At 41.0% G+C, this 13,885-nt stretch overlaps 1 protein-coding gene across 1 annotated transcript in view; it reads right to left on the reverse strand.

Moving 5' to 3' along the window:
• Positions 1-249: 249 nt before the first annotated feature.
• The window catches only part of LOC125629377 (butyrophilin-like protein 2), a 28,173-nt gene continuing 14,537 nt past the window's right edge, over positions 250-13,885 (reverse strand). The window contains exons 6-9 of the mRNA XM_075122305.1: positions 7,181-7,201; positions 6,846-6,866; positions 2,408-2,428; positions 250-431 (exon numbers count right to left, since the gene is read on the reverse strand). Coding sequence (XP_074978406.1) covers positions 250-431; positions 2,408-2,428; positions 6,846-6,866; positions 7,181-7,201 — 245 coding nt within the window. The remainder of the gene's footprint in view (positions 432-2,407; positions 2,429-6,845; positions 6,867-7,180; positions 7,202-13,885) is intronic.

Below are 13,885 nucleotides of genomic sequence, written 5' to 3' on the forward strand. Positions count from 1 at the left end.
ACCAATGGATTGGGATATAGGTGGGTGTGGAACATCACCAAACTTTCTGAGGAAACTAGTACAGTTTTTCAGCCTTCTTCAATAAAAGTTGAGAAAATGAGGGATCCCATCTCCCAGTTCATTGGTTGTAAAGGGAGATTTACAGAGATCAAAAGGTGCACAATCCTTCCAATAAGGGAAGTGTAATTCTTTGTCTAGCAGCTGCTCCCAGTATATCAAATACAGGATGAGAAGATGCATCAGTTGAAACTAAGGAATATCCAATGTCTTTTCCATATGATCCACTAACTCATGGGATGCCACCACATCTTCTGAAGGTGACAAGACTGACTTGTCCCCTACATTCTCATCTGGGGATGTCATTTCTCCAGATTCTGGATCTGACTTCTGCACTTCCGTTGATTCCTCTTCTTCTGATAAAAAATCTCTCCCTGTTGTAGGAGATTTAGCAGGGCTTATGTATTCTATCTGATCCATATCATTTAGATCTGGGACGTGCTCATTTCTAACTGCAGAAAACCTATTCCCATACATAGGGAATTCTTGGTAAATTACTGGAGAAGGCCATTGTGACATTCGGATCCAAGGTAGTAATTGCCAGTTAGGCCCGAAGCCCACATCTGGATCCAGTGAAATATATATATGCCCGGATGGATCTGAGATATATAGGTGTATGTGTCCATAATACTATCTCTCTTTCTCTCTTTCCCTCCCTCTATGGATCCAGTCCACGATTCATTTTCCTTCTCTGATGTGAGAATATTCTTGGTTCAGATGGAACCAGAGATAGCAATACCTTTGGCTGAACAAGAGAAATTGGGGCTGGGGGGATTTCTCTGGGAAACCAGAAGGTGGTTTAAGTGATCGAAGGAGAGAAGAAAATTTAAATTCCTCTACATGACCTCCCCTTCCTGTGGAAACACATGTTTGAGCCTTTTTCACCACATCCTTCTTTTCATTTGTATAACTGATACAATTTTTAATGGAGTTGGGGATGGATCCTAACTATGCACCTGTGTCTCAACTACTGTCTGCTGCAGTACAACACCACTATCAGTCTCTAGCAACATAGTATTCCCTGGCTTTGCTGATTCCTTATTCCTCCTTTTTTGACCAACTCATCCATATCGGAGAGTATTGGATCTGAGCAGAAATGTCTCCTCACCTTCCCAGGAGGAAATACATCACTGCTCAACTCCTTAAACATATCTGATTCAGAAGAGTCTTGCCCCTGTGGATTGGCTTTTGTCAGAGAAGCCAATGCCACTTCAGGCTGAATCCTCATGCCTGCCTTGCCCTTCCAGTTGTTATTAACAGGATTGCCTCTAGTCCTAGAGACTGACACCTCAGACAAATTCTTTTTCTGATCTTGACCTCTGGATCCTTTAGTATTATGGGTTCAGAAAGATGGTTTACTTTTCCTCCCTGTAGATTCATCGGGAGTCACTGCTAGTCTGTGAGCTTTCTTGGAACCTTGTGCTGTCCCAGTTCCAGATGGTTTTAGAACATAAGTGCCTGAAGCCTATTCTGTCTTTCTTTCTTTGCTCTCTTGGTAAATGTAAAGCAAACTGAACACTTAGAGGGTGAGTGTCCTTCACCTAAACATGTATCTGATGCTGGGAACACCACTAGACAAGATACACACCTTTTGAAACTGGGTTTCTTCTTCATTTCCGTTCAAGTAACTATCTAATCTCCTATCACTAAATGTTAACTAATTCCTAAATATTTGATAACCTATGTTTTAACACTACCCACTAATCACGGATGCAAGCTCCACATAAAACTATTCATCTGGTCACAGTGAGAAGGAGCTCACTGCCCCTTTTGTACCCTGGCCCTGGAATGCTCCAAGTTTACTGAGGGGAGAGGTGAGGGAAGTGCATGAGCACTTCAGTGGTTATGATTGGCTAGAACTCAACTGTTCAGGGCTGCACTGATCTGGAGTGTTCCCATGAGTGAGAGTATGCAGAGGACACTTGAAGGAGAAGAATCTCTCTGTGGATGGTCCAGTATCCATGGATAGAGCCTGCTTTGGCTTCAATTTTTAGGTTTTCAGGCAGCACAATTTATCTCCTCTGTGAGCTGGGAAACCCATCACCCTTGAGAGGACATTCCCCAGGAGAAGCTCATAGATTTCCCAGCAGATGTGCCAAAAATGGTAACAAACTGTAGCTTCCTGTGACAATCTAACACTCCCAACCCAGCACAAATAACAGCCACTCCCAACAATCCCCCGATGAATAATGATCAATGTAACCCAAGTACCAGCTGCAATAAACTTCTCAAATCTCCCTCCCGTTCAACACTGCTGCCCTTGGTTCCTTCAACAATAATATAGTTATTTCTAGCCAATATCCTCTCTCCCCTCAAGAGTAGAAAGCTGCACAACTCGGTGCTAACTTACCCCTTTGTCTCTGAAGCTCATCTGTAAAAGAATGACACACATTTGAGTAATTATAAAAAGAAAAGGAGTACTTGTGGCACCTTACAGACTAACAAATTTGTTAGTCTCTAAGGTGCCACAAGTACTCCTTTTATTTTTGTGGATACAGACTAACACGGCTGCTACTCTGAAACTTGAGTAAGTATGTGATTTTTGCCCTTTTCTTCAAGCATCTTTTAAATTGCTTTATTTACCCCCTCCTGATAATTAAGAATGAAGGAGGATTCATGGACAGAAGTACTGTACTGAATTTGACTATCAACCTCTAGGTCCTTCTGGAGAATTTACTGCTGCTGGACATTCAAATACATGCTGCTCCTAAAGATTCCTTCTCAAATCTGCGGGTGGATAGGAGGCTGTGGGCAATATTGCGCATATGACTAATGAAATAATTACACTCCCTCCCCCCCTGCCCCCCCCCCCCCGCGCGCTGTAAACATCTGAATACAAATGGAGGAAAAAATAGGTTGGAGTTTTACAAAAATCCTAGGGGCTAATTTACCCAAGTGTAACTACATTGACATCACTGTAGTTTCAGATGGGATGAATTTAGCCATATCTATGCAGTGGAATGTTTTCAGAGAGAACCGATTTCTAAACAACAAATACACAGCATCCACAATTCCACCATATAGCCTCTCTTTTTTTTTCTTTTGCTTGAGTAGCAGGCTATATAAATCAATTAAAACTTATTCATTTCTCTCTGTTGTTGGTCTGCAAAAGAATGACAACTATTTGAGTAAGAAAATAATTTCCCTCTTCTTCAAAAAAATTCTTTTATAGAGGTTGAGAGGGGGTAGATGTCTGTTAGGTGAGAGTTATAAAAAGACAGCAAATTTTTTTCTTTATTTTTTAGAAAGGCCTAATTCATTATTAGGGCTTAAATAGGGTTGCCAATTTTCTAATTGCACAAAACCGAACACCTGAGCCCCGCTCCTTCCCGAGGCCCTGTCCCCGCTCTCTACATTACCCCTTCCTGTGTGGCTCACTCTCCCCCACCCCCACTCACTTTCACTCTGCTGGGGAAGGGGGTTGGGGTGAGGGAGGGTGTGAGGTCTCTAACTGGTGGTGTGGGTTCTGGGGTGAAGCCAGAAATGAGGGGTTCAGGGTGCGGGAAGGGGCTCTGGGCTGGGGCAGGGAGTTGGGGTGCAGGAGGGGGTGAGGGCTATGGCTGGGGATGTGGGTTCTGGAGTGGGGCTGGGGATGAGAAGTTTGGGGTGCAGGAGGGGGCTCCAGGCTGGGGGGTGGGGCCAAGGGATTCAGAATGTGGGAGAGGGGTGCAGGTTGATGCAGGGGGTTGGGGTGTGGGAGGGGACTCCGGGTTTGGTGGGGGGCTCAGAGCTAGGGCAGAGGGTTGGGTCTCGGCATTGGGGCACAGGATTACCTCGTGTAGCTCCCAGTCAGCAGCACACCCGGTCTAAGGCAGGCTAGTCCCTACCTGTCCTGGTACCGCGATGTGCCCCGGAAGTTGCCAGCACGTTCGGGTGCTGGGGTGTGGGGGCAGAGGCTCCACGCGTTGCTCTCGCCCACAGGCACCACCCTCCCTTCTCCCATTGGCTGCGGTTCCTGGCTAATGGGAGTGTGGAGCCAGTGCTCGGGGAGGGGGCAGCACATGAAGCCCTTTGGCCACCCCAGCCTAAAAGCCGGACTTCTGGGGTGCAGCGCAGTGCCAGGACAGATAGGGATTAGCCTGCCTTAGACTGCCTGGACTTTTAATGGCCTGGTCGGCGGTGCTGACCGGAGCCGCCAGAGTCCCTTTTCAAACAGGCGTTCCAGTCGAAAACCGGACACCTGGTCACCCTAGGCTTAAATTACTGTGAGACTGCACTAGAAGCTCTGCATTTTCAGCAGGGATACATCTGGCTAAGGCTGTGCAGCAGACTGTTCTGTGAGGGAGGGGCACTCCAGTCAGCAAATATAAAGCAAATGTAAGTCCATCATGAGCTCCATCTCTACATCAATGGAAGGTGTAGTAGGAAGAGGGCCTGAAACATAAGCCCATGTATCAACCATAAGCCCAGGTATCAAAGGCCTGGTATGAGGCCTGAGGCCTGGGCTAAAGTAGTTAAAATCTTGCTGCTATAAAGCAAAGTTAAGTTGTGAGCAAGAGGCAGGCCCTGCTCACAGAATTGATTGCAAAGGTATAGCTTGTGTTATAAAAGACTTGGTCCCTACTACATTGTAAACAAACTAATTTAATCTGTGTATTAAATTTGGGTTACTGAAAACAAGAAAAAATGTAAAACAAATAAACAATTTTATTATGTTAACTAACTTAAGCTGTTTAAGGTTGCATCCCACAGATAAAAGAAAACAGGTGATATCACACCCCGAACACACCAAACTTACCCATTTCCCCCCGTAGTTGGGCTGTAAAGGAATGACACACATTTGAGTAACAGCAGAGTTTTTGTTCTATCCTGTAAACAAATGTTTTCTACATAGTATGGCTTGGCAAAGGTGGCTGTTAGGTGGGAGCTATAAAAAGGTGCAGGAAAAGCGTAATGGTTCAGGATGCTGATGGATAAGGAATTAGCTCCCCCTGCATCCTCTACTCATACCAGTCGCCCATGAATATTACTGTGACAGATATGGCAAATTCCTAAAATATCTTTGGGATATCTTACTGCAGTGTTTTCTCTGTAATGCTTTCACTTTCCAAAGAAATGTGTTTACAAATAAAAAGCTATGCAGTAACTGGTGCCTGCTGGCAATTCCAGCTGCACATAGCCTTTGAAGAGAAAGTAAAGTACAGATGCAGGCCAGTTTAGGCAGTCTGACTTGCTGGGGATATCACATTGTAGGCAGGGAACTGTGCAGCCTGGACAAACCCCAGTCAGGAGGGAGAGAGACACAGATCTCTGCCCTAGAGGGGTGATGGCTGATGAGCCCTCAAGAGACCACAGAGGGGTAACACAGGGAGAGTTGCCCTGAACTGTGATAATCATGTCACAGTTTTCAAAATGCAGAGCAAGTGGACAACCCATTCATTTAGCCTGGCTTTCCCACAGCTGCAAAAAGGAAAACAAAGAGAGAAGTAGGAAATTTGCAAAAAAATGTTTAATAATTATTGCTTGCTAGCTTCTGGGAGGCATATAGACAATATGAGACACTTTATCAGAGTGGTGATTTGTAAGGTGATCAGACACTCTAGAAGCGAAACTGCTGGACATTTTGAGGTAAATGAGACAGAATAAGTAAGTCAATAAGTAGAAAGTTTAGAAATATAGGATATACATTGCAAAGCAGAAAAAAATCTGAATATCGCTACTTACAAATCAATGCAAACTTATCACAATCATTACGGAATTGGACTGCAACAGATTAAATTAGATTATTATTATTTTTTTTTATTCTTGAACGTTTGGTTAACAATACATTTAGCTGACTGAATTTTTAACTTTGTGAATAGCACCAATCAACCTTATTCAATGACCCACATAGGGACAAATATCTTGTACTATGTATATATTTTACCACCATCCTGCTGTTCCCATCACTGGTTCTTTCTCATGTCTTCCAAGAAAATGTAATTTTTTTTTCACAATATACCATGGTCACTGCATTAATTACCTCTCCCACCTGTATTTAATATTTGCTTCTCATACGATCAAAGTTTAGCACATTATGCAAAGATTAGCAGAAATCCACTCTATGGATTAGCCCTCTTGCAAAAACTGTCATCTATTTCATCCTTGCTATAATCGCACCGACTTCACAACAGGGATGAATTTGGCAACTGCTGTGTAGTAGACTCCACTGATATGGAGCAACACTCTAGATAATAAATATATATCACATACAGTTCCTTCATGTCATGCCACAGCTGCAATCAGCAAAGAAGCTGAGGCTAGATCTCCTTAATATAAAGTTCCTGGGGCTTTGGAATACCCTCCTGACCTAGGTCTGAAATAGCATGGATTGCCAAACTTTCAGAGCATGCTTCAGAACTCACCAATATGTTGAGATGTTATCAGACAGAAGGAGTGAAATTTTTATCTGATTTTGTATTTTGAAATAATTTGCAGGGTGCTCACAGCTTGCACATGGGCACATTGTTTAGCTGAGATAAAATAAACACATTTTTACAAATATATTCTTGCTTTTTTGAGAGAAAAGGTGGGTGAGGTAATATCTTTTATTGGACCAAATTCTGTTGTTGAAAGACAAACTTTCAAGCTCACACAGAGGGGTTCTGCAGAGCTGTTCCCAGATCTGAAAAAAAAGAGCTCTCTGTAAGCTTGAAAGCTTGTCTCTTTCACCAACAGAAGTTGGTGCAATGAGAGACTTTACTTTACCCACCTTGTTGCTCTAATGTTCTGGGACCAATACAGCTTCAATAACTTTTCCTTGTCTTGGTAGCTTGAGTAGAAGCTTACAGAAATCAATGTAAACTTACCCCATTCCCTCTGCAGTTGATCTAAAAAGAAAGTACACAATTTTCTTTAGTAAAAAAATGATTTAAATGGGAGGAGGGAGTGAGTTGGGATAGGGGTTTGTTAGCTGCGATTATAACAAGATTGCAGAAAAAACCTTGGGGCTTATTTTTCCCTGGTGTAACTACACTGACATTACTGAAGCTACAGCAGAGATGGACTTGGCCACCGCTGTGCAGTGGATTGCTCTGAAAGGGAGCACTGCTTTGATCAGCAAATATGAAGCACCTGTAATTCCATTATATGTTCCATCCCTTTCTACCTGAGTGGAAACCTACATAAATCAAGTCAAACTTACCCATTTCCATCCGTAGTCGGTCTGAAAAGGAATGACACAGATGTGAATAATGGAAGAGTTTTTCTCCTGTTCTATAGGCACTGACTTTTTTTTTTGGGCCGGTGGGTGCTATCGAAGTGGTGTGTGTGCTGAGCAGGGTGGTGGTATACTCTGCCAGTTTTGGGGGGAGGCTATTTTCAGCATATTTATATACTTCTTACCTGTTCTAATTATTGAATGTGTCTATCATTGCTATCTTTACTATTTTAGTAATGATTAAATTGTTATGAACTACATAATTACATTATCATGAATTACATTATATTAAAACCATTGCAATCACCTACAAGCTGTCTTAACTAATGTCCCAATTTAAAGACATTATGTCTCACTGTAGCTTTCTGGATGAAACTGTCAATCTTATTTACATCTAGTTCCCTGGTATTGTCTTGATGAACATTAGGACAGTTACATTATTCAGTTGTGTCTGTCCCACTGATGACTGGAGATAATTTTTAAGTCTTCTGAAGCTGGAGTATGAGTTCAGGATGATACAGGCACAATGAGAAGGATTCTTATAAATCTGAATTACTCTGGAAGCATAGTTATACTCCATATTCTTTATGAAAATATGCTTGTGGTAGGAATATGACATAATTAAGATATGCTTTATGCAAGATAACTCTTGTAAGGTATCATTGGAAAAGTTATAATGTACTGAATATGATTATCCTATTTGTATGCCTGTATCATTTCTGTATCTGAAATTAGGAATACTGACTCTGTGTCTATATTTCAACTATGCTACTTTGGATGACACCCCCTGCTAATACTTCAGGTACAATAATGAAAAAGCTGGACAGTGCTGATGGCCAACCAGCAAGAGACAATGGACTGTAAAAGAGCTTAGTCTTCCTGTGAACTTGTGGGTCAGCCTGTGAAGAATAGCCACAGGGGCCCAACAGAGGCATGTGACCATGTCACCTGGTGCTGGAACCCATCTTGAATTCTGTACTTTTCCAGGAGAAGCTGGTGTGTGTGTGTCAAACTAGGAAACAAAGGACTCCCACCTTATGCAAATACTATTTAAGGGTGGGAAGTGAGGTAATCCAGGTCATCAGTTCTCCCCTCCTACCCCATCCAAGATGACTGCTGGAAACAACTAACGTCGGGGGGAGGGATAGCTCAGTGGTTTGAGCATTGGCCTGCTAAACCCAGGGTTGTGAGTTCAATCCTTGAGGGGGCCATTTAGGGATCTGGGGCAAAAATTGGGGATTGGTCCTGCTTTGAGCAGGGGTTTGGACTAGATGACCTCCTGAGGTCCCTTCCAACCCTGATATTCTATGATTCTATGAACTGGGGGAAAGAACTGGACCCAGGCTGGAAGGGCATCTGGCCTGTGAATAAGATTATTAGAATCACATTTAGGGTGAGAGCTTACATACAACCAGTTTCTTTAGTGTATTAAGCTTAGTTTGCATGCTCTGTTTTATTTTCTTAGTAATCTGCCTTGTTCTGTCTGCTACCTCCTTAACGACTTAAAATACACCTGTTATAGTTAATAAATTTATTTCTGGTTTACAATATAACCCAGTTTGTGTGATTTTTAACTGGGGGGGGCAAGAAGTTGTGCATACCCTCCTCCACATTGAGGGAGGAGGCGAATTTCATATAATTTTGGGTTTGTACTCCAAAGGGGGTGGACATCTGGCTGTGGCAAAGCCCCTTAAACTGAGCCTTCCCAGCGTGGCTCTCTGTCCCTCTGTGCAGCTGTGTGTGGCCCTGCCTGTGTGTTTCGCTGGAAAAGCTAGCCCAGCAAGACCAGGTAAAAGGGGGCCCAGGCTGGCAGAATAGTCTGACTCAGTGGCATCCCTGTACACCAGGTGACATCCCAGGGGGTCTAGGCAGCTAGATCAATTAGACAGCTCAGTAAAATAGGATATACATTTCTGAGAGAGAAAAATATCTGAGATCAACTGCTTAGAATCATTGCAAACTTACCATAGTCATTGCGGGATTGCTCTGCAACAGATTAAATCAGTTCAAAATGTGCGTTTTGTCATTGGAAATTTGGTTTAACATTACAATTGGCTGATTGAATTCTTAACTTAATGAATGACATGAATCAGCCTTATTTAATGAGCCACATATGACGGAGTATTTAATCTTTAATACTTGTTTTATGTTATACATATATAGCCACTATTTCACTCTCTCACTATCTCTTGTACCATCAAGCAAAATTATCTATTCTTCACAGTGTAGGATCACTGTTTTCATAATATCTTCATCCAAATTCATGCTGTATTTGAAATCTGGCTCCTATCATATCATAGAATCATAGAATATCAGGGTTGGAAGGGACCTCAGGAGGTCATCTAGTCCAACCCCCTGCTCAAAGCAGGACCAATCCCCAACTAAATCATCCCAGACAGGGCTTTGTCAAGCCTGACCTTATAAACTTCTAAGGAAGGAGATTCCACCACCTCCCTAGGTAACGCATTCCAGTGTTTCACCACCCTCCTAGTGAAAACGTTTTTCCTAATATCCAACCTAAACTTCCCCCATTGCAACTTGAGACCATTACTCCTTGTTCTGTCATCTGGTACCACTGAGAACAGTCTAGATCCATCCTCTTTGGAACCCCCTTTCAGGTAGTTGAAAGCAGTTATCAAATTCCCCCTCATTCTTCTCTTCCGCAGACTAAACAATCCCAGTTCCCTCAGCTTCTCCTCATAAGTCAAGTGTTCCAACCTCCTAATCATTTTTGTTGCCCTCCGCTGGACGTTTTCCAATTTTTCCACATCCTTCTTGTAGTGTGGGGCCCAAAACTGGACACAGAACTCCAGATGAGGCCTCACCAATGTCAAATAGAGGGGAATAATCACATCCCTCGATCTGCTGGCATATCTAGCACTATGCAAAGGTTAGGTGAAATCCAACCTTCATAGTTATCCTCTTTCTGGGAATTAATGACATTACATTTGTTCCAATAGGAATATCCCAAATACTTTGAAAAAATGCTGCAACCTAGTCCTTCCTTTTTCTAACTGTACTGACTTGACTGGAATTACAGTAGGGATGAATTTCACCAGTGAAGTACAGTGGACTACACTGAGAGAGAGTTGTGCTCTTGTCAATAAATGTAAAGTACACACAGTTCCATCAGATGTACCATTTAACATTGGCCTGCTTAGAAGGCTACATAAATCAATACTAACGTACCTCTTTCCCTTTGCACTTGGTCTGCAATGGAAAGACAGAGTTGAATAAATACATATTTTTGCCTTCTTCTGTACACAAGTGTTCTGTAGGTGTGATCCTGAAACAAAGCTGGTCACTGAGAGCTCATGACCCTGGTACTTCACATTGGCACCCCATAAAATCCTGTCAAATTCCAGATCAAGACTCATCTTTGAGGAAGTTTTTGATATGTGCACAAGATGAGACAGAACACACTTGTCAACCTTACAGCAAGATCTCTCTTGAGGACTCCCACATGAACAATGAAATGGTCAACCACACATGTTGAACTTGTGAGAGCAGCAGCTGTAAAAAGACCAAGTAGCTGCCTCTAAAGCAGGCAAGAAGGCCTCAGATCTCACTGGTTCCAGAGCAAATGTAGTTTTCCCAGCCACAACACAGAGAAAGAAGGGAGGAGGAGAAAAAGATGTGAGAAAAATATTTTTGCAAAAAAGAGAGTTAGATTAGGTAGGCAGCTTATGTTGATAGCTCTGTGTGTCACCGCCTGCTTCTGTGAGGTACTGAGCACCCTCAATTCACATTTGGCCAAACCCATAAGTCTTATTCAGATGTAACTCAGATAAAATTCTCAAAAGCATAGATAGTTCTCGGAAAACATCTGCTCAATGTGCATCAGCAGTCAAAAAAGCTAACAGAATGTTAGGAACTGTTAAGAAAGAGATAGATAATAAGACTGAAAATAACATAATGACACTATATAGATCCATGGTATGCCCACACCTTGAATACTGTGTGCAGTTCTGGTCACCCCATCTAAAAAAATATATATGTTAACATTGGTAAAAGTACAGAGAAGGACAATAAAAATGATTAAGGGTATGAAACAGCTCCCATACAAGAAGAGATTTAGAAGACTAGGACTGTTCAGCTTGGAAAAGAGATGACAAAGGGGGAATATGACAGAGATCTAAGAAATCATGAATGGTATGGAGAAAGAGAAAAGGCAAATATTATTTATCCCTTTGCATAGCACAAGAACTAGGGATTACCTGATAAAATTAATAGGCAGCAGGTGGTTTAAAACAAACAAAAGGAAGTACTTTTCACACAACACACAGTCAACCCATGGAACTCATTGCTAGGGGATGTTGTGATGGCCAAAAGTATAAATAAGTTTTAAAAAAATTAGATACATTCATGGAGGATAGGTCCATCAATGGCTATTGGCCAACATGGTCAGGGACACAAGCCTGTGCTCTGGGTGTCCCTAAGCCTCTGACTACCAGAAGCTGGGACTGGACAACAGGTAATGCTGATAAATTGCCCTGTACTGTTCATTCTCTTTGGCACCAGCCACTATCAGAAGACAGGATAGTGGGTTAGATGGATCATTGGTCTGAGGCAGTGTGGCCATTCTTATGTTCTTCATGTTTAAGAAAAAGAATATTGTGCCAATAAAGACTAAATAAAACCAGCATTTGGTAAACTTAATCCAATGGACTATTCAGGTGGGTAAAATGAGCTTTCACCCAATTGAGCATTTGCAAAATCTGAGCCCTACAGTGAAAGGTTTTGGGGTTTTGATTGTTTGTTTGTTTTTGAGTTCCTCCTGCAAAGTGGATTATTGAGCGACTAGTGTGGAGAATTTAAATGATAGTAAATACATTTTTTCAATGAACCAAATAGAAAATGCAAACAAAATCTGAGTGCAACTCCTTAGAAATGAGGCCAAACTCACCAATCACATTCTGGAACTGGCCTGTAAAAGATTAAAATTGATCAATGTACTTCGTTCGTGTTAAAATTCACTAATTGTATTTTAAACATCATGAACATCATAAATTAGTCACCTTCAGTGAGGTTCATGTGGACAAATATTTGGATCCAGTAGTTTTGCTATCAGTAAATTTGACCAGCATTGTGTTCTCTCTGCTGCTTTCAGTCAGCTTCTCCTTGTTTCTTTCAAGGAAAATTAACCTCATTCACTTGCAATATGACAGTTTTTCCATTGATCCCAATGCCAAAAGAGACCATTCTAATAATGTAGTCTGATCACCTGTAGAACGCAAGCCAGAGAACTGCCCCAAAATAATTCCTAGAGCAGAGTTTTTAGAAAGGCATCCAATCTTGATTTAGAAATTGTCAGGGATGGAGACTCCACCGCAACCCTTGCTAAATTGTTCCAATGGTTAATCACCGTCACTGTTAAAAATGTACACTTCATGCAAATTAAACAAACAAAAAAGTAAGTTAACTTACTTTTGCATTTTCCAAAAAAATGTTCGACAGTCACAGCAAGAAACAGCAAGAAACAAATTAAGAAACCTACTGAAAGATAGAACATGTTACAATCACCACAATGTAGCCTCAAACATGGGAGGTATTTCTAGGTGTTACAGTTTTGGACCTAAACAATGATGGACTTTTTTCTCATTCTCTAAAGTATGGTTGTCTTTATACCTTGATAGAGAATGAGAGAGAATATATTTCATATGGAATAATAGAGGCCTGCCTTCAGTGTCCCAGGGAATTATAACAAAATCCAAAATACATGTACTTACTTTTGTGTTGCTAATTGCTCTATCAGACTACGCTGTGAACATTTACATTAAGCTTATAAATGAGCTAAACAGCCAGTCCCAGAACGTTTTTTTTTTTCTTCACACAGAACTGCATTCCCAATCTTATGTATTCTAATAACCTCCAATTCACTTCATAGTGAACTGGCCCTCATCTAGAATATTTATCGTTCTTCTGGTTCTGTGTGAGACCTGACTCTCATGATGGAGAGTGTCTCTTCCAAATGTCTGTAGCCATGTAGCTAGTCTTTAGGTTTGGAAGGATTCAATTTTTACTGACAAATGTCAGTAAACTTCGGTTTCATCGTCCACAAACAAACTGAGGGAAAACATTTCTACCAATAATAATAAAAATGTGTAAATAGACAAAGTAAGAAAAATGTTGCTTGAGAATTTATTAGAGTCTGAATAAGGATATTTTACTTGGTATATTTTGACATACAATGTTCACAATTTGTATTTTAATGGTTATAAAGCTCTATCTTTTTTGAATTTCAACATCTACTGTCATTAAATAATTATTGTCTGACACCCCCTCTCTGAACCCACCATAATTTTCCCTAAATGTGAAAATTTAAGTAGGTAAACATCCAAAAACCCCTTAAAATCCATAATTTTGCATAACTATGAAAATTTAAATGATAAAAATAAAAATTGCTTAAAAATAAACATTGATATTATACATCAAAATTGTAAAACAATAAAAAATCTAATTCTACCAAGCCTATTTATCTTTGGTATTACGATGGGCTATCACTAAAGATGAGTGAATTGTGAAGAATATTTCACATGTATTTGTTCAAATTTAAAGACTAATTTGGATTTGGCCATGGTCTCAACTCTCTCATGTTTCCTTTCTGAGAACTTTCAAGTTAGTATGAATACTCAGGAAAAACAAATTTTAAAGCTGAATGCTCTTATATTTATTATAAAGTGTGTTTGG

Source organism: Caretta caretta, chromosome 23 (assembly GCF_965140235.1).
Source record: "Caretta caretta isolate rCarCar2 chromosome 23, rCarCar1.hap1, whole genome shotgun sequence".
Taxonomy (NCBI): Eukaryota; Metazoa; Chordata; order Testudines; family Cheloniidae; genus Caretta; species Caretta caretta.